Genomic DNA, 20,904 nt, shown 5'->3' on the forward strand with positions numbered 1-20,904 from the left:
CCTGGACACAGAGCTGTTTCACAGCTGTTTTCATGCAAAGCTGAGGGAATGCAAAGTTTGCATTGATGCTAGGCTTGGGGAAGTCATTATGCTGCCTTAATGTGAGCTTATTTTCAGTGACAATCATGTAGTTTGGAGTTTAAAAAGTAGAAAGTGGAAGAAATGTTGTTTTGCTGTATTTGTTTAATTTAGTTTCCTATTTGCATTGGAACCTTTTTTTGGTAATGCCTTTTAATACAATTTCTTTGTCAGATAAGGAACACAATGACACATGTATTAGTGCTCTGGCTAAATGAGTTTTGATTTTGAACAGTGTGTTTCTTTCTTGTTTTTTCTCCTGACTCTCAGGATAGTTTAACTATTCAATTGTCATTCTTGAAAATGAAGAAAAAAGACATCCAATTTGTCTTTTTTCCCTTTACAATGATGCATTGTTAAAAAGATGTTCCATCACAATTGTTCCTTCACAAATCTGACTCAAGTGCCATCATGCTTTGACTGGAGCTTCAACATCACTGGTACAGTAATCTGAAGAGATCCTACTGGAACAATGTGGTCTTTTCCATCTGATATCAAGCGAACAGGATAGTCACTCTCATTCCTGTCGTTCTGTCTATTTTTTCCCTCTTCTTTTTTTCATCTGCCACGTGAGAGATAAGTGCTGTCAGAGGAGCGTGTGTATTTGAAAATTGTAATGTTTATTGAAACACAGGCCTTTTAAGGGGCCTCTCACATGTCTGCCCACATGTCATCTGTGGCAGCTGACTTGACAGAGGCAGCCCGTAACTCTGACAGTTGGGGGTCTGCCCCACCACCCCTCGGGAGCAGGTGAAACCACTTAATTGGGATGCTCTGGCAACACCCCACCCCCTCACCTCCCTCAACCGCCACCATCACCTCCACAAGTGCCATCTTGGGCCAGTCGCTACCGCAGTAGAGCCAAAGAGAATCTCGTACCTGGACAGGACAACAGGAATAGCATCACATCACAAGCAGCTGATGAGGCCAGTGGTGCCTCGTTGGGGATCCTGCTGCCAATAACAAAGCACCCCAAAAACAGAAGCCCCCCCCCCATCGTCGTTTCACCTTGTAGTGACATTCTTGGTAATTCTCTGTGTCCATGCAGCATACTGTAATGCGCTGCAACAGTTTGTGATGCAATCTTGTCACAATACATCTGTCCACCCACTGTGTGCAATGCTCTGAAATCTGGATTCAAAGTCAGCTGGTATCTCTGCACCCAGGGACCTGGCTGTCAAGCTTCGACAATGCTCTCCGTTGCTGACATTGATTGATTATCTGAGAAGTGTAAAAATAGTGGTACTGCTGGTATCACAAAATTGTATTCATGTGGGACAACATGCTGTATGCATAGGTGGTTTATTATGCCTTAATCATTATTTTGTAATCTGACTTAATCAGTTATTTTATAATCTAGCCTTGTTAGTGACTCTATGCCATTGTACGTATGCATGTACTCTACTGTGTCCAATGTACTAACTCCACTAATAGTTTCTTTTTTTCTTTTTTTCATTGACATGCCCTGATCTATTTCTTCTGTAGGTGAGTACTACTTTTTTTATTCATGTTTATACGCACATGTGCACACACACACACCCACGCATGGCGCGCGCACACACACACACACACACACACACACACACACACACACACTGATATTGTCTTCATTGAATGTGCTCTGGATTATATGTTATATAGTTCTCTGGGACTATATAGTATACAGTTCAGTGATAAGTCTTTGAAAAGACCTGTCATTACAATAGGACTCTTTGAGCTAGTCTACAATAAAGGTATGTGACTAGTGGTCAGTTTTCCATTTTGGCAACACATGAATGGAGAGGCCTCTATGGTAACCTAGAAGATTAACTGCCCCTGTATGTCCAGATAGAGGGTATTTAAAAACCCACCACAGTGCCAAAGAGCAGGCGAAGGGCACCTTTGGTTACCCTATACAAACAGTATAATCTTCTACATTACATTACATATGCAACATTGACAATTATAGATTTATAATCCCTTTGTAATTTCCTGGTAGTATCCAAACCAGCGAGGACTTCTTTTTATTATTTCTAGAACAGATTTTATCTGAGTTTCAATTGCATGATCATTCTGAAAGCCGCCTCTCTCTTACAAGATGGTGTTCGCCAGCGGCAATCTGCAAATTGTTGAATGAGAGTTTTCCCCCAATGTGCTGTGCTGTGATTCAAATGGCAGGTTGTGATCTAAGTGCAGGTTTTCTTTTTCTTTTTAAACTTTTTAATGCCACAGGCCTGCTAGTATAAATGTGATATTACCATTCTGCTGGAAATATAGCACTGGTGCAATATCAATATCGCTGCAGCACACTCACAGTTTGTTTTCTCTGTACTGCTATTGATATCTCACTGTTAAATAATGTAAGAAAATGCACAATCCACTCTTCTCCTGTGGATAATGAGTTAAGTTAAAGTTAAATAAGCATAGTTAAACTTATCATTACGAATTTGATTCTTAATTTAAGGGTTTTGAATTGGAAATCCCTGACTGTTTATTGTGCAATTGTAGGTAATGAGTAAAGTTTGTCCAGACTTCTGGATTTTTGATCATCACTGTAGTCTAAAGATGTAATTTTCAACATCTCACATTAGTTTGTCTCACCATCTATGCCTCCAGTTTCATTGAAATTCTTTTAACCTACAAATGAATCAGCCGTGTGCTTAAATGACATTAAATCAATGACTATGAGATGCTATCGCCCTTAAGTATGGTATCAAGCTTAAGAACCTTGAGAGCCCGCACTGCTTCAGTGATCTTCAAAGATAGAGCACCGATGACACTCTGTACAAAGCCTACAAATTGTCAAAGGGATGTCTGCCCTTTAAAATTAGTTAAATTATGCATGGCAATTCTGTCTGTCCATCATTACGAGACCTTATAGGAGCAGAGTAAAAAAAGGATGAATTATTTTTATCCACTCTCTTCACTTTTTACATTATTCAATATAGTTTTCATTATTGTCCAAACCCTTCTCCCTCACACTGGCCTTCAGCTTCATTAACTATTTAACTGATTTGGGCCTTTTTTTTTTTTTAAACCCAGAGTTCAGCAGTGATATGTGAACATTCTTCTCGAATGGCTCATAAAGCCAGTGCTATTCATTTAAAAATAAATGTTTCTCTCAAGGCATTTGTCATATTTTGGACAAGAAACTCCGACGTAGGACAAAAGAGAGAAAAAAAAAGGTTGATGAATGGCACTCGTGCCTGTTGCATACCTATTGTATAACGGTGTAATTAAATATGACTTTTAAATGTCCATTCCCTTGGAGCTGATATTTACATTCTGCTCAGCTTCTCCATCATCAATAATAGCTTAAGGGTGAGAGAGGTGAGCAGAGATTTGCAGGAATGAGCGCTGTCCCACCTCTTCCCTGGAAACCTCCTGAAAAGGCGAAAGGCCCAGGGCATGTACACGTCCGCTAACCTGCTTTCCTCCTTTTCTGTCTCCCCCCACCCCAACCCCCCCCAACCCCCCGTCTTCTTCCACTGGCGGATAATGAGGCAGATGTCAGGAGGGCTGAAGGAAGCGCTCCTCAGTGCATTGGGTACTGGGAGAGCCTCGGCCTGTCAATATAATTGGCACCAGATGTATCAGGTGACAGAATGCGCTGACATTCATTACATTTAATAATGTACTCCGCTCTGCAGGTCCTCACCACTGCTCGCTAACCAGATGCTGACGCTTTTTTGACGCCTATTTCGCCCGTTATGCTGTTTCGTCTACAAAGGGCCTGCTTAGTCAAGCCTCTGTTTTTGACCGTGATCTTAGCTGTGTCACTTAGACTGCTGGCTTCAAATTCCTTCGCAGACGAACACAAGGCAACGCTGGAATTTTGTCTCTTGTCATGTACAAGTAAATTGTGTCAGTGAAACCAGCAACAGGAAATGTAGTTTTGTTTCGGGTCAAAACAAAAAGAAGCTAGTGTGGCGAATGAGATAGTGCCTTCCTGTGTGTAGGTCTTTTTTCTTCTCTGTATAGGTGGGTTCTTCAAGGGATGTTCCCCGAGCACTAATCTGCCCTGACTCCCCAATCCGCTTGTTCCGACGGTGGCTCGGTTGTTTGTGAAGAGTGCCACTCGGCTGCCAATCCGTGGCTCTGCAGACGCGTGTCTCCGGCGCGCGAGAGTGAGCGGGCGAAATGCTGCACCCCGAGACGACTATTGACAGCGTCGAGCAGTCTGTCCCTTTCAATCAGCATTGATTTGTGCTCTAAAGTGCAGCATGAGCAAGATCTGTGTCCCAAAGAAAGCTTTCACCAGCGTGGGTGTCCTAGTGCTGTCCTTGTGCACAGAACACAAGGTGAGACTAACCCACATTTTTTTTGTCCTGCTCCTCCAATTATAAAGCCGCCGTTGCTTTGTCCATTTCATAGTAATTACCACTTACTGCTGTAGGACATGAATGGATTTTTGAAAAAATTGATAACACTGTGAATTGATTAATTGAAGTACTTCACCAAATGATGACTTCTGATTCATGTAGTGATATTTTTCTGGGATGAAAAAAACAAATCTCACTCTTGCTGACTTGCTGTGTGTGTGTGTGGAGGGGGTTATTCATTAGTAGTTGTCAGTATGTATTACGGGAAATTTATATTCATGAAAATTTCAGAATATTGTTGTGGGAATTTGACTGCCAACGAAAGTGAACGCTTTTCCACCAGTCACGAACCCACACAACTGAGGGAGTCAGCATTTTCGTAAGTGGAACATCTCAGACAAAAGGGAGATGAGAGCTGTAGATAGCGGCACGTTGTTTTATTCATTTGTGTAGATGTTGACTGGAGTCTGCTCGTGCTTATTTCATTGTGTTGGCTATGAGAGCAGCGCTAGAGAGAGAATGTGTAATTAATTCCCACCAGACAGTGGAGGCCGCTGTGAGATATACAGAGTGAGTGAGCCAAACACGCTGGGCTTGAGAGTGTGGTGCAAAAGCCCTTCTATTGGGCAACATGATAAGACTAGTATAGAAAATCATTAGTGTTCGTCTAAAACTCCCTCTTAAAGTGTGAATAAACAGTCTACCTTGCTGTGTTTCACCCTTCTCTTGACCGTGTTATGAATGAAGGGTAAAAGAAGTTGCATTGTTTTTGGTGGGAAAACAGAAGCTGGCAATATATGAGAAAACACAGCATTTGTAATTGGGGGAATTGATAGACCCAAGGCTATCTCTTCTTGGGTAAGCTGAGACTACTATGAGGCTGGGTTGACCGAAGTTACATCAGGCTAAGCTGCTGTGATGTTCTGAGCTGTCGGAGCTTTGGTTGGTTGGTTGGCACGTAAGGTAGGCCCTACTTCAGATAAAGAGAGATACACTGTACATGCTTTTTTATGAGGCCATCTCTGAAAAGCAGTTTTTAATCCCTGAGGATCTTACTGTTTTGCAACAAAAGAAAATTCCTTCCATGTGTACGTCGTTGTTGCCTCAGCTTTTCAGTTCTGTCTGTGGAAGGCAGTTGTCACGAAATCAGTGAAAAGCGTGAAGGTCAAGGACGAGTTGGATGTAGCTCGGTTTCTGACAATCAGCAGTGTTCACCGATTCCTTTTACTGATATGCAAAGACAGATCTCAGTGTTCCTTTCTGTTGCCTTTCTTTATCTCGGCCGCAAGGCCAGTTTGAACCCCTGTGCTGACTTGAATAGATGCTGTCTTTTGAAACGGTTCTCCATGCTAATCTGTGCTGTTTGTGGACTGTTTGCATTTGGCTTTTATGTCAGTGTTCTATGTTTTTGATGAAAAGAAGGCTCCTGTCTTTTTAAATGTAGCAATTTACAGCTAATTAACGAGCCAGGGAACTTGAATGAAATGATCACAATGTGCATTTTCAACTACTCTGCTAAACTACAAATGCCAGCCAACCCCCCCCTCCCCTCTATGGAGCGAGTTATTTATCATGGATTTTTGAACATCATTATAAAACAATAACTGCTTAATAAGCAGTCCGTTGTCCAGCCTTGAAATGGTCTTGGCTTGTCTTACCACCATTTGGGCTCGTCTCTCTCTCTCCCACCCTAAGGGGAATGCTGACTCTACACTTCCCTCTTCAGAACAGAGAGCGAGAGTCAGGAGTGGCGAGATATAAATGTGAAGAGATCATGAGCCCTGCGAGAAAGAGGCTTTGTGGCTATAGCACCTCCCGTCAGCTTTTTCGTTCGGCTTGTTCTCTTCTCTCTCTCGCCCTCTCTTCTCCCCCCTTCCTCCCTCCCCCCCCCCCCCCCCCAACTCTCAGAATGTGTGTCCTGTCGGGTGAATGCAGCCGGCTAGCTATTCGGGCCTGCCAGCCATCCAGCCCGACCTGCTCTCGTGTTGAAACAGCATATTCGATTGTATGTGCTAGGCTGCGGCCAAAGCAGAGCGCCTTGTGAAGGGGGGAAGGAGTGCTACGGCATGCGTGCTGGGTCCCGGGCTGCTCAGGGGCAGGGCTGTGGCTGTGGAGGGAGGTCGGGCTGGGATGGGCCGGGAGAGGGAGAGGTTAGAAGACAAGGGAAGGTCAATCGCATGAATGCGCACACTTTCCATCCGGTCCTAATTAGCATTAATCACTTCTCGTTTTGTTAAAGGCTGCTGGCTGCCAATTATCAATGATTATTCACCATTAGCTGCAGGGAAGGTGATGGGGTTCAAGGCAATTCAGTGCTATAATCTGGGATATGATGACAGTGTGAAAAATGTCTATGGTTGTCGCAGTAGTGTATATTTTGGGTGGACCATACTTTTTAAGTGCAAGGTTTCAAAAGCTTGCCATATGGTAAGTGTAGCAGTGTTTAAATGTCCACAGATCCACTAATATAATACACTAAGTCAGTCCATCCACAAAATGGCACATTGTGGACAGCCACCTTTTGAAAAAGTTGAAAAGACTTGTCATAAGAGAAAACCTTGAAAGCACATCTGTCAGAATATTTCTTTCAAATGTCAGATTACTTTGAATTGTCGTTATGAGGGTTATAAGGTCATACTTGTAAATACGCATCATGAATGCCTGCCTTGAGTCATTTTATTGGGACTAAAGTTTGCTCGTGCTGTTTCTTGTTCATCTTGGTAAGGCATACGAGTTAATTGCATGTGTTATAATAATATATTATTAATGGCATGTGACGTAATATAATTGCTCATTGTTAGCTGGGTGACTGTTGCAGGGGGAAACACGCCTTGTGTTTTGACCATTCATCATCTGATTGAATAGTCGGCTGATTGAACACCAGCTGAATGTGTGACAGGTGCCTATTGATTGCTAGTCAGTTATTTTATTTTCCTCTAACGCAGCCACCTATGGACATCAGCCTTTACAGAAAGAGCCTTGTTTCCCTCTGACCATGTTCTATTATATAGCCTTCTTCACAGGTCTCTGGTTTACAAAAAAAGGTTCATCATTCAAGAGTTGTGCCATAATTGATTCTAGATGTTTGGTGGGATGTTCTAATCCATTTCTTCAAATGTCTTGCTGACACCTATCCAGATTTCTGACTCCGAGTTGGAATCGATGGGATGTACAAAGTAGGGATGTACCGTGCCTCTCGTAGCCCAGCATCTGAGATGCACTCTGGCTTCACGCTCCTGGGCTGTGCACCCAGTACATCATGATCTAAGCAAGCAGATGTTATCTGTTCAATTGGTACCTTTTCCTGCACGGGTCTCTTCTCTGCCATAGTCCCTATGTGCCGCCTGAAGAATATGAGAGATGACATGAACCTGTGTTGCTGATCGATCGCAGAGAACATTTGTTATCCCTTAAAAATCACCCCAACCAACACACGGCTAGCTGCACTCTCACGACCGCCTGCAGTTCTTCTCCTTTATTTATTTTTCTATCAAAAAATAAAAAAATAAAGCGCTGGAAAGTGGAAACAACAGCAGTAGCAAAAATCCTCCCCCACAATCACACTACTCTTACCACAATCACAGTGCTGTCCACAGTTCAGATGTCATTTTGCTTCAAAACACAATAAAGGCTGTTGCCCCATTCCCCCAAAAATCTGTCTTTTAGTTTTAATGTATTCTGAACTGTCACCACATGGCAATATTTGATAAAGGAACCCTCTTGCGCTCTGGTGCACTGTGATATGCGACTCCTTCAAATATGGAAGACCTTGATTTCTCTCAGGTGTGTGGGAATTTCAATGCATTCAAATTAAGATAGTAGGGCATGATGGAAGCTATAAGCTGCTGTCATAGAGGCAAAATGTTGAATGTTGTGGAAAGGAAACATTTCACCTAAAATAAACATATTCTGTAGTTTTATGACCGATAAAATGCTTAACTACATTACGTTAGCATGCATTGTTTTTGTTTATTTGTTGATGTAGGGCTGTGTTTCAATATCTCACTGATTTACAGCCAAACCAAATCATTAATCATATTTCTTTTGCCCCCTCTCAGTTCAAGCTGATGGGAGACTGGAACCTGACTTACTACTTAGTCGAACCACGTAGTGTTGTGTGTTCCCCATCACTGTGTGAAGGACATGCTTTGCATTCAACATAGTCACAGGCAAGATGCTCACTTTTCTGCTGGTGACTGATGGTGTTGCTATTTGGACATCAGTTGCTGTACTCTTCCTGTATTAAGCCACTGACCTTTGCTGGTGCCATGCTCTTTATTTGCTCACCACTGTGATATAGATACTTCTCTGGCAGCTACCAGAGAATCTAATAAACTTACATAAGACTCTTGGATAATTGAGGATCCTGGAGATCCAGCTGGATTGGTGTCAGCTTCTTTTTTTTTGCTCAGCAGATCGCAGATGCCGATGCCAGTCCCGCGTGTTTAGGATTATCATTTTCATTACTTTCATCTTTTTTAGCGCCACCACTTTGCAAATTGGTACATATGCGGCCTGCCTCCTCATCTATGGTCAGCAGTGCACAGAACGAGACAGCAGCCCGAGAGGATTTTCGCAAAGTCGGTTGCCTTCAAAATGTTGTGCAGAATATGTCATGTACAATTAACAAAATGAGTTCAGTTGAAAAAAGACTAGGCTGCTTATGCTTCAGCTCAACTGTACGATTACACAGTGATTATCGCTGATATTTTTGAAGGCAAACCAATTGTGAAATGAGTAAGCGTTGCCGTATGATTATAGGAGTGTCCTTAATGTACCCTGCAGCCAAAAGTTCTCTGTGTTTTTGATGTATTTCTTGTGCCCCTATGACCCAAAGGTGCATCATTATGCGTTCTATAAATATGGCTTTTTTTCCTGGTGTCTGGCTGGCCTCTGTTTGTTTTGGGTCTCCATCTCACACTGGCCCTGCCTGAGGAGAGCACTGTTCGTTGTCGTGAGCGTTTAATGAGATCATAGGGGAGCAGCAGTTTCTCTCGCCTTCCTCTCACTCTAAGTATCTCAGCTAAGACCCAAATGACGTGTTATAACATCACCTCTTCGGGAGGAGGCCGGGGAGACTGAGAGCCAAAATGGCAGCTGATCATTGGCTGGCTGTGAGGAGGGAAATGGTGTGATGCGCATCGCTGAAATGTTAAGGTGTTCACTGCTGGTCATGTTTAGCACTGTAATACTTTACAGAATATTTAAACATGAACACATGTTCACCTTTATTGATTCAATTGGTTATTGAACCGAACGGCTCCAAAGGAATGTTTGGAATGTGATTTGAATCGACATTACAAAAAGCACACACAGAGGCCAGATGTGAATTCATTTAATGCTTTTCACAGGCCTGAGCGAGTGCGTTTGATTTGTCACACTTTAGTGGATTTACAGCAGCGAGGCCTGCAAGAGTGCTTGTGCCACAGAAATCCTCCTGTCTCCTGTTTCCTTTTCATTACGGAAAGAAAAGAGAGGAAGAAACGGCGAAGCCTCTTTGTATTCCACTCACAGTCAGAGTCAACATGAGGCTTCTTTTGGCTTTTTCATATAATAGCATTTAATATGTGAGGAAAACTGCACTTTGCTGCTCTAGTTTTCCTTTGTGGAAAGCATTGGAACACAATAATTGGCTTGTAGAATTAAAGTAATAGTTTTTGTTGTTTTTCCCTGCTGTTTTTATACTTATTTTACTATTGGGTTCTATAACTAATGTTTTCTAAGTCACCCCCCCCCCCCTCCAAAACAGGTCATTCTTGCTACTTCAACAACTATTTGAACACACACCACGGTAGGTTAGACTTGCAGCTGGCCATTAAACAAGATTTATCCAAGTGTGCCTCAAGTTGATGGGTCATTTGCCTGGAATATCACCCTGCCCCTTCAATATCCCTCCTCTCCCCTCTTGTAAATATACCAGCCTCAATGACAAGGCTCTTTGTCTTTGGAGACTTTATTTACCCAGCAATCACGGCCCAGGGTGGACTATTTTCCCTTTCCTCCCACTAGTATACGGCTGGCATGCAGCATATATAAGAGTCATAAAAATGAGAGAGTGGGGGGCATTTAACTCTGTGCTGTGTTTCTTTTTTGTTCCCCATTGGAGTGAGTAGGCGGAAGTTCCAATGGCAAGGAAGTGTGCGTGTTGTGGTGTGTGTGTGTGTGTGTGTGTGTGTGTGTGTGTGTGTGTCTGTGTCTGTGTGTGTGTGTCTGTGTGTGTGTGTGTGTGAATGAGTGGGTGAAACTGCTAGTCGAATTAGGCTGCCAAGGCTCATTTAGTCTTTCCTGTGTTCTTATGTACAGAAAACCTGAATAATCCGTATTGTTTGGGAAAGAGCTTAGACTGATTTCCTCTTTGTGGCGCTGAATACATAGTAGCGTCACTGGATATGTGCTCGCGTTCCAGTGCTGCCGTTGCTGTGTCAACCCTTTGCAGCCGACCAGTAATGCCGTGTGCGCTGCCTTTTGGAAATGCACCCTGAGGGCCGGCGAATCTCGAATCGAGGAATACAAATGAGTAAAAAAAATTATATGTTATTTACTTTCACCAGAACAACCAAAGCCTAACCTGGGGGTGAATATGTCACTGTTTAAAAGGGGAAATAAAAACCCCATCAGCCACAGTGATCATATCTGCTTATAGTAGTACTAAACTCATAAAAAAGTCACCATAGCTCTTCACTCCAACCAATAAAGTTACAGTTCCCATTCCAAGGTGGGTGTGTATACAGCTAGCCCACAGCTTCAATAAACCCACACAACAGCCCCCCTGGTCTTTCTACACAGACTTTATCTGCAATTACTGGCCCCAGTCACCCCAAAAGGGGGCTCCAACTAGTTCAAAGTGGACCGACTTCGTTTGTGCTGTATTAGTTGAGTTGGAGAGAGTGTAAGTTGGTGTGGTGGCAGAGGTGGTGCCACTCGAGCACATGGCAAGGGAGCAAAGCCTAAAGTGCTATCACCTAGTTTTGAACTTAAAACTCAATAGGTATCTGTGAAAGTGTAGCAGAGCTGAGGCTCCTTGCTTTTGTTCTTAACTAAAGAAATGAACAATTTGGGGCCTTTGCTGTGGTGTGTTGCTGTAGCATAGCCACAATTCCATTCATGTTTCTGTACTCAAACACTCTGTCTTGCTGGCACCGCGTATGAAAGGACAGCGTGTCACATGACAGAGATGAAGCCCTAGACCTGCAGAACCCCGCTTTTCCTCAGGGAATGGCGAATCGATAGAAGCACAGCGTGCCTTTTTTCACCAGGCGTAACATACATCTGAAGGGGGAAGTGCAGTCGGGTCTGATTGTTGCAGTGCGATCGCGTGACTGCGTCGTGTGAGACTGTGACACAGACACTGGGGAAAAGTTAAACGATGTCACAGGAGATGGGAACCGCTCCCACAAGAGAGAAGAAGGAATGAACTGTTTAATGAGATTCAGCAAGGATTCGCTCTCATTACAGAAATTTGCATCAGAAACGATTTCTGTCAGTCATGGCTGCTTCAGTTTAATCCACAGCAGCGGTATTTTACAGTAACACATTTGACCTTCCCTAGTAAAAATACCTTTTGGTGAAACATTGCAGTTTTTGCTTAGCTTTTCTGTACATGGCAAAGCCTACAGGACATGTGTCCTTCAAAACATAATTTTGTGGCATTTGTATGAGCTCAACCCATTGAGATACAAGCCCTGCCAGTATGTTAGAGTAGATTGCAGTGTCACTTGGGTGTTGAGAGATCTATGCACTGTTTCCCACAGTGAATATATGTATCCATCTGTTTGCTGAACTGTTCCTACCATATGCTGTAAAATATTGTAATGATCATTAGCTTGCAGTGGTCTGAATTAGAGAGCCAGAGAGTGTATCTCGCAGCCATGCAGTGACATGGACTGTGCCTTGATGTATTTTATATACACAGAACAAACAGTGGGGCATTTCTGATGAGTCTGCGGACTTGGCTGGGGTCTCGGTCGTTAGGCCATATCAGTGGCACTCCACTGACTGATTGCTGTCTGTAGCCATTCCGAAAGAACTGTCAAGATAGTCGCCTGATCCATCCAAGTTAAATCAGGAAGGAGGGAACGAGAGAGAGAGAGAGAGAGAGAGAGAGAGAGAGAGGCAGAGAGAGGGGCTGACAGACAGACAGACAGAGAGAAAAGAAATGAAGCCCCCCGCCAGCTGTCACAGGAGTCTATCTGAGGACTAATGCAGCTGATAAGAGAAAATGACACCCTTAATGAAAGCCAAGCTTCCAGGGGCATGCCTTATGTGCATCAATGTGTCTGTGTGTGTGTGTGTGTGTGTGTGTGTGTGTGTGTGTGTGTGTGTGTGTGTGTGTGAAAGAGAGAGAGAGAGTGTGCATGAGCGCAAGTATGTGTTTGAAAGTGTGTGGGTGTGGGTGTGTGTGAGAGCAAAAGTGTGAGGAGGAGACATCAGAGCTGAGGAGTCGTCTGGTTTCAGGTGCTGAGCTGGCTGGAAGTGTAGCCGAACCCAACCCAACCCCACCCCCTCTCCCCCACCTCTCTCACACTCTCCAGAGCTTACCGCTGCATGTTGGGTTCGATTGTTGAAACCCTTCCTCTCTCCTCTCTCTCTCTCTCAGTGCTCCCCCACCACTCCACCTAACACCACCCTCCCCAAAAAAAGCTTCTAGGACTTTTGGGGCAAGGACAATGGGAGGCTTAAGATGGCTTTAGAAAAGAACCTACATGGGGAAGCGGAGTAGATCACTCAGCGCTGGCAGCTTCCTGGCCAGAGTCTAATGGAAGAATTTCAATCCCCTCTGGGAAGAGCACAGAGGTAGTATGTCAATAACCGACAAAGCCTGTCTGTGTCAATCAGCCGGCAGTGTAGCTGCTTATGGCCTCTTGAGTAAAGTGCAGACTCGACAGTGAAGCCCCCCGTTACTGACAAGGCACCTGATCTATAGGCTGTAATTATTCTGAAAAAACCTGGTCTCCAACTAGGAGTTTTACAGGTTTGTCGAGTGTGGATCCATCTGCCATGTAATTGGGTGGCTCCTTGGAGATAAACCTCTGTGTGAGGAGAGAAATAGAGCTTGGCTGGGTGGAGGAAGGGGATTGTAGTTCTTACATCACCTCAGGTAGCAGCATGTCTAAATTGAATACAGCATGTCTAAAGCGTGCTATTTCTTTTTCTCCATCAAGGTCTGGCCATATCTGTAGATTCAGTCTTTGGTGGTATGCTTTTTTTATTCAGTGAAAGCAGGACTATATCTTCTCTATTGATTTCCAGCGACAATGCTGCGTAACTCAATAGAGGGTGAAGTGTAGAAAATGAAATCGCTCCAAAACGGCGTGACCGCTTAGAGTGAGCTGGGCCCTAATCTCAACAGAAGAAGAAGAAGCTTGCGAGGCTTTTTGGCATTTCACTTCAAACTCACACAATGACTTTTTGGGTGTTAGCGTAGGACGAGTCTGGAGTTATTGCATGTTATAACAATCTGCGGGCCTGTGATGGCGATAATGAGAAGCGCATAATCTGTGGTATCCATAAACGGCGCCGCAAGACTTACTGCCTTGCTGCTGTTTACTCACATTATTAATAAATCAAAGTGTGCAGATAATTGGGGTGGGATGGGTTCGGGGGGGATAGTTTTGCTGTGTGGATGATACGATTTGGAGTCGCCGCTGCTATGTGATCAGAAAGCGTGTGAATGCGTGTGGTGCAACTTAAAAGTTCCATGCAGTCTGTTTTCTGAACCCTTTCTCTGCGCGCTTTTAAATTGAAACATATGCTGTAGATTGAAATCTGTACAAAAAGATTTGTTTTTACAATTCATACATGAGAGACCTTCTCCCCAGATATATATATTTCAGCACAAACTGCTTAAACTGCAGTGATTTGTTTTTGAAATATTTGATGACAGAGCCGTCAAATAATAAAACCCTCTCAGAGCTTGATTTCTGTTCAATCAGTGCTTTGTTTTGGAAATAATGACCTCATATTTCTGTTTTATTCAAAGCCAGCTTCTGGTGCCTGGTATGCCTCTAGCTATGCCCATAGGCTTTGAAACTATTATCGCTTTAGTGGTTAAGAAAATATCACCCCGTAGCGGATGTGGACTGGATTATTATTCAGAGGCAAATAATGGTACATTTAGTTTGCTCTGGAAAGTGTTCCGAGTTACCCCAAACCTTAAACATTGTCTGCCAATGACGCAATGCCAAGTCATATACTACGCACAAGTCATTCAAGAAGTCACAGTACACTATGTTTCTCCTGCATCTTTGATGTTCATGTATGCTTTAGTATTTGATGCACGTGGACATACCAGCCGACTATAATACCTTATTGTCTGTGCCTCCTGGTTTGTGTGTATTTTGAATATGTGGGCACAAATGTGTGTGTGTGTATGTGTGTGGGTGTGTGTGTCTGTGTTTCTATATGCGAAAGTGTGCGGCGTCCGTGAGTTCTCCTCGCTGCGTTGCCCCTGCAGAGTTCACGCAGAGGTCTCGAAGAGAAATGGAGAGTGCAGACGAGCGCGGCTGCACGCCCCGGCTCCCAGCTAGTCCTCTCACCTCAGCTGCGGGATTAGCCTGACATTTCCTGACATCGCAGCTTTCAAACGAAGCCCGGGCCTGATGAAATCCAAGCGGGCGCTCGCCATGTAAAGCCCCCCGCTCTCTCCCTCTCACCATGCACTGTACGCTCCCTTCGACTCTCTTCCATCTGTCTCAGCACTGAAACTCAGCTCGGGAAAGGGGAAAAAAATATAAAATAAAATAAAAAATAAAGCCCCCCTGAGAAGTCCCCCGGGATATGATGGGTGTGAGAATAAAGCGAGCGGTTTAAAGGACTTTGTGTTTTGAGCCGTGGTGAAATAGTGCCGAGTAACCGAAAAAGGACAGTGGCTGCTGCTGGATAAGGAGCTAAGTGTCATCTTCTCCCTGTAGCCCATTTTCGTTGCTGTCCATTACCTTTGATTGGGGTAAACTGATAAAACGGCATTGCTGACAGTCAGGGTTGCTGTGGCACTCTGTCAGAAGAATCAGGCCGAAGTAAAACATCAGTAAACATGCCTGTGAACCTCCCTACAGCCCCCTTGCTGTAGATGGTGATGGTGTTCCCTTACAAGAAAAGCAAAGCATATCACAGTCTGATGATGTGTCAGTATACCATATTAAGGCATTTGCAAAATACTCTTCTGTTCACCAAAGCAACAACTTTCCCAGTGCACACTCACTCACCATCTTTGAAAACTCTTTCCCTTAAAAATGAATTTCAGTGATTTTTTTTATGTTTACACAAGTCAATTCACTACTCGCTATGCAGCCTCTCTTTCAACAGCTGTTCAAAGCCTTTGCCATTTCAGTTACCCTTTCCTCAACCCAAATATAGAAATACTGTTCCATGTCTGCCGCTGCAGACAAGATAAAAAGAGATGATTGATGATTGGTGCTCTGCCCTGGGGGCTTCACCCTCCCACTTAAGCACAGGGCAGAGGTTGGTGTGATCCTTTACCCTTCGGAAGGCCACCCAGTGCTTTTTTAGGGATGAACATCACGCAGGGTTGACTTGTGGCCACAAGGACTATTAACATGCTTTGTAAAATTAGGAGGCGTAATGGGCATTTAAGTGACTTATTGGCAGTGCGTTCATTGGATTCATTAAGCCCCCATATTTATGAGCATCTATCATGAGAGACGGCAAAAAGAGGTGGGGGGTGGGTGGGGTGGGCTGAGGAGCGGCAGGGTTTATGGAGCGTGGATTGTCACCTTGTTCCAATTATCAATTACCTTTGACTGCAGCGAGTGTATCAGCATTATGGAATAGTCTTTAATGAGCTTGTTGGCGACGGTTAGAGAACGTGAACTCCAGTTCCAATCAAAAAAGTATCTTGTCTATTAATGGAAGACCACCCATTCTCTTGTAATTCATTAAGCGTCCTTCTGGATTATGCCTTGGTTAGAATACTACAGTTTGTTTCAGGCTGTTTTGTGGTGTCAAGTGGCAACTGTTTTTTTTTTTTTTTGTCTGGTTTGTTTTTTTGACTTTTATGTTTTTTTTGTGTGTTTTTGTGTTCTCAAAAATGGTGGTGACACACCAGGGAAAACTCACGTCAGAAGAGACCAAGTCCTGTCAGAGCATTTTTATTTCTGTATTTGAGTGCGCCTGTTACCAAAGAGCACACCTTAAAAGGGTATTTAACCCATCACATTGTTCTTGTGCCTGAATGCGGTGACATATGGCAGCTAAAATTACCCCCTAATTTTCAGTTGCAGAGACTTAAGCTGGGTGATGAAACATGAATAATTTCCACAGGTTGACGACCTCTGGTGTTTCATCTTCGCCACCTATCACATCGAAAATAATATTTGCCAAGTGGGACTCCTCTTCTCTGCTCATTTCCCCCCCACTCGTTCTTTAACGAATTGTTACCTCGGATGACTCTGTGGCAGCAGATACATTGTGAGACGACAGCTCAAAAAGTCCACAGTTTCATTGGCTAGTTTATAGATGGTGGATGATTGTAGGCAGGAGGGCACACCAGGTTTGTGAGGGTTCTGAATGGTGCAGTGCATTCGTTAGCACCTGAGAAGTGCTGTGCTAAAGCTGAACATCAAGGGGTCTTTGAAGACAAACACTGTACTGAGCAACCAACTAGGTTTCATTTTGTAATGTTTAACCGCCTTTGGTTTTACAATGTCATTTATTCATTTATGGAAAAAGATTTGTTTCTCTCAAATGCATAGGTATAATCAAAGTCATTTAACACTTGATTGTCATTCATTTGCAAAGGGATTTAGTGCCTTAATTATCTCCTCATTGTGTCCTCAATGACTATATATATATATATATATATATATATATATATATATATATACAGTGCTGCTTATTTGCAGTAGTTATCATTATCACTGGAGAAATAAATATTTTTTAGAACCTTTGCCTTAGACTTAGATCTCTGCAGATTTGAAGTAAATGTGTTTCAAACAGCGCACAGCGCACAACATGTGCAAATGGCTGTCCTGCTCTGTCCTCATCTGCTCCGAAGGAACAGAATACGTCGTCCGCATGTTTTTGTGCGCGTGTCCCCTGTGCTGTACGTGTTCGTTCAATTATTATACCCATTTAACATGATACAAAATGTGGGAGGCAGAGGAGAAGAGCTGGTCAATTCGATTTGCGGTGGACAAAATTGGATTTGATGGTTGGCTATAATGACTTTCATGGGTTTTCTCTGCAGATCTGCGTGGCTTAGTCATATCAAACACTTTACAGAAAGCTTGATGGGCCTGAGTATTATTCTCCCATGAATCCCCAGAAAGAAGGGACTAGTCTCTCTTCCACCGCTTTATTTATCAGAAACCCTAAGACGGGCCGCAGTGGTTTCCCCACAGCTTTAGCCGGAGCAATGATATATCCTCTTCTGATGTCCTAGGTATTAACTTTTAAATGAGGCAACATCGTTGTTGGCAGCAGCGGTGTAAGGGACTGCTGTGTGGGGAAGAAAACAGTTCATTGTGCACTTAGGCTGAGAAAGTCTCTGCACCTATGGTGCCGACAACTCGATGATGTGCGCACAGGATTAAATTGCGACTGTGATGAGATGTATTTACTGCCCCAGCCACACCACAACCGTGGCACTTCACACAAACACATTTCATTCATGTGCAATTCGCTCTGATTTATTTTTGATTCACATCTGGAAAAACACTGTAATCTTCCCAGCACATTCTTCACTCTCTGAACATTTTAACCTCGAAAAAACTGCAAAAGGGAAAATAGGGAGCTTCAAAATTATGCCATGTTTCTAAATGTCAGGTGATGAAATGGCTTTACCTCGTGATGTTTACCCTTCACAACCATAATTGAGATCCTGCTTGGTATCATACCGCAGCGTGGATTACGCGACGTCTCATTTGAAAGTTCACAAGTCAGTCATTACTGACCAATGGTTCTGACTGACTTCCTGTTTGTTTGTTTTGTTTCCCAGCAGCCTCGGGTGATGCCAGCCCAGATGCCCAGAGCACGTTGCCCCACTTCCTGATGGAGCCTGAGGATGCCTACATCATCAAGAGCAACCCGGTGAAGCTGAAGTGCCGGGCGACGCCCGCCCTGCAGATCTTCTTCAAGTGCAATGGGGAGTGGGTGCACCAGAGCCAGCACTCATCCCAGGAGTACATGGATGAGAGCACAGGTGAGGGATTGGCATGCTGAGTTAGTCAGAGGCTAACACACACACACACACGCACACACACACATACACACACAGACACACACACACGCACACACACACACATACACACGCATACACATGCACACACACACACACACACACACACATGCACACACACACATACACACGCACACACACACATGCACACACGCACACACACACACACACACACACACACACACACACACACACACACAGACACACAGACTCACAGACATATGCACATACACACACATACTGTACAACCAGGAGTATTTCAGCATAGAGAAAAAGAATAGAGAGTGTGTGTTTGTCTATCTCTCTGTTCTCTCTCTCTCTCTCTCTCTCTCTCTGGGTGTGTCTGTTTCTGTCTATGTGTCTAATGAGTGTGTATTACCCTCAACTGATGATGCTTTCAGGCCATGCTATGGAACAAGCAGATGTGAATTCAAATAGGAGCAACATTTTCATTCAGCTCATAGCAACATCAGCACACAAAAAAAGAATCCCACCAGTTCCAACATTCTGCAGACCACACACAGCTGGATGGAGATTCAATTGACTCTGTGATTGAATTCTGAGCATGATCCAAGCAAATTCCGAGGAGAAGCTCCACGTGTGTCGAGTTGATTTTGTGTGCATTAAAACCACATTGAGAGTCTCAGATGAATTGTTATCTCTCTGAGCCACGAACAAAAGGTGTTCCTGCATAATCAAATTCAGTCCTGTTGAGGGGATGTCAAACCATGGAGAGCAGCGCTCTGATTAGAAGATTTTGGGCCCATTTCCTGTAGGGATTTCCAGAAAGAAAAAAATACAGAAATAAATAAATAAATAAAGTGTGTAGGCCTAATCCAACACCTCGTCTAAAATGTGCTATGATTAGGCAGCCTGGAAAAGCAGCTCTTTCTTGTATTCAGGAAGACTCCTCGGTAGGAAAGGGTGCTTAATTGCTTCGGGAAGTTCATTATTTTGTGATTGCTGTGCTGTGAAATTGTTTTCTGACTGATAATGTGGAAATGAAAAGTCACAACTTTGATTATTTCGGTGCTGTGTGGGGAAAAAGTGTGTGAGAGAGGCAGTCTTGAACTAGCCTCCCGTTATTCATTTCTTTATTTTTCACCACTAGTAAAATTGTCCATTGTTTGCTGGTTATTTGAACTCTGTTGCAACCGGTGACCAACTGTGTAGAGCTGTTCCGACTGTGAGCCAGTGTCACACAGGAGCAAATCTAACTACTCAAAAAATCACTCACAGTTTCTCTGCTTTTCTCTCACCATGTTAACAGCACGAGTGAGCTCAAAATCTCTTCATTAGTGCCACATACAGTATGTAAAAACACATCCCTCATCAAGAACCTAACACAACATGAACAAAATAGACATACGATTTAGCTAAATCAAAATGAAGCAAAATTGAATGAAAGCAGCAATGAGAAAATTGAGCCATGGTAATTTCAGCAAATTCAAGTCACTTTGAGGGGTTGGCGTGGTAATTAAATGCTCTCATATTTCAAACGTTTGGAACATGTTTTCATTAGACATGGGAAACAAAAGTCCAAGTTTTAATTTTAGTTTCATTAAATGTGATTTCTCTACCTGCTTCACTGTTCCTTTTGACACTTCTGCATGTTTTATATGTATTAATTTAGTTCAGATAAAGCTTTCTTTTTGCCAGCCTTGATCAGTTATATTCTCCCCACAGTGCAGCAGCAATTTTCAGCAGCAAAACACAGAAAGTAGTGGCAGTGACTTTTTGATGCCAAACCGGACAGTCAGACTGGTTGTAGATCTAGAGTTTAGTCCCTTAAGCACCATACTTGCTGGTTACACTGTGGCGTCTCTAATTGGCATTTTCACTGATTACACCTGCTGTTACTACCAGCTGCCTCGCCTCTCAAAACACAGCCCCTCGGTTTACGTCTGCGAGCCACTGGGGTTTCGCCTCTCAAAACACAGCCCCAGGTTCACGTCAGGGAGCCACTGGACATTTGGGCTGGGACTCTGTCTCTAGCCAGGTTTGCAGCATCAAACTCTCCCATGATTTCTCAATACTTTCTCTCTGCCGTGTTGTCAAGGCGATGGTGATATTTGGAGGCCTAGATTCCAGCGTAATTAAAAGAGCCAGAGAGAGTGTCCTCACTTTGCCGGCCACATAACCGATTTCATATCAGCATCAAACTCATAACCACAGATAAATCTATGCTTCGTCGTTGGCCGGTAATGGACAGGCGAATTGTGTATTGGATTAGATGAGGCTAATCGGGTGCAGGGATCTATGAAGAATTGGATTTTATTGATTAGGACATTGGTCCTCAATGCCATGCTGAGCATCTGATAGCATCTCTTA

The 20,904-nt window shown here is 43.5% G+C and overlaps 1 protein-coding gene across 6 annotated transcripts in view; it reads left to right on the top strand.

Annotated features, from left to right (window-relative positions):
• The window catches only part of unc5db (unc-5 netrin receptor Db), a 104,655-nt gene that overhangs the window by 39,892 nt on the left and 43,859 nt on the right, over window positions 1-20,904 (top strand). For 4 of the 6 annotated variants that reach the window (XM_042101140.1, XM_042101144.1, XM_042101142.1 and 1 more), the window contains exon 2: window positions 18,334-18,537. In XM_042101140.1, the coding sequence (XP_041957074.1) occupies window positions 18,334-18,537 (204 nt within the window). Of the gene's footprint in view, window positions 1-3,587; window positions 3,655-18,333; window positions 18,538-20,904 lie in introns of those variants that run through there. The other 2 variants (XM_042101143.1, XM_042101141.1) reach the window with 2 other exon arrangements.

This window comes from Alosa sapidissima, chromosome 8 (assembly GCF_018492685.1).
Source record: "Alosa sapidissima isolate fAloSap1 chromosome 8, fAloSap1.pri, whole genome shotgun sequence".
Taxonomy (NCBI): Eukaryota; Metazoa; Chordata; class Actinopteri; order Clupeiformes; family Clupeidae; genus Alosa; species Alosa sapidissima.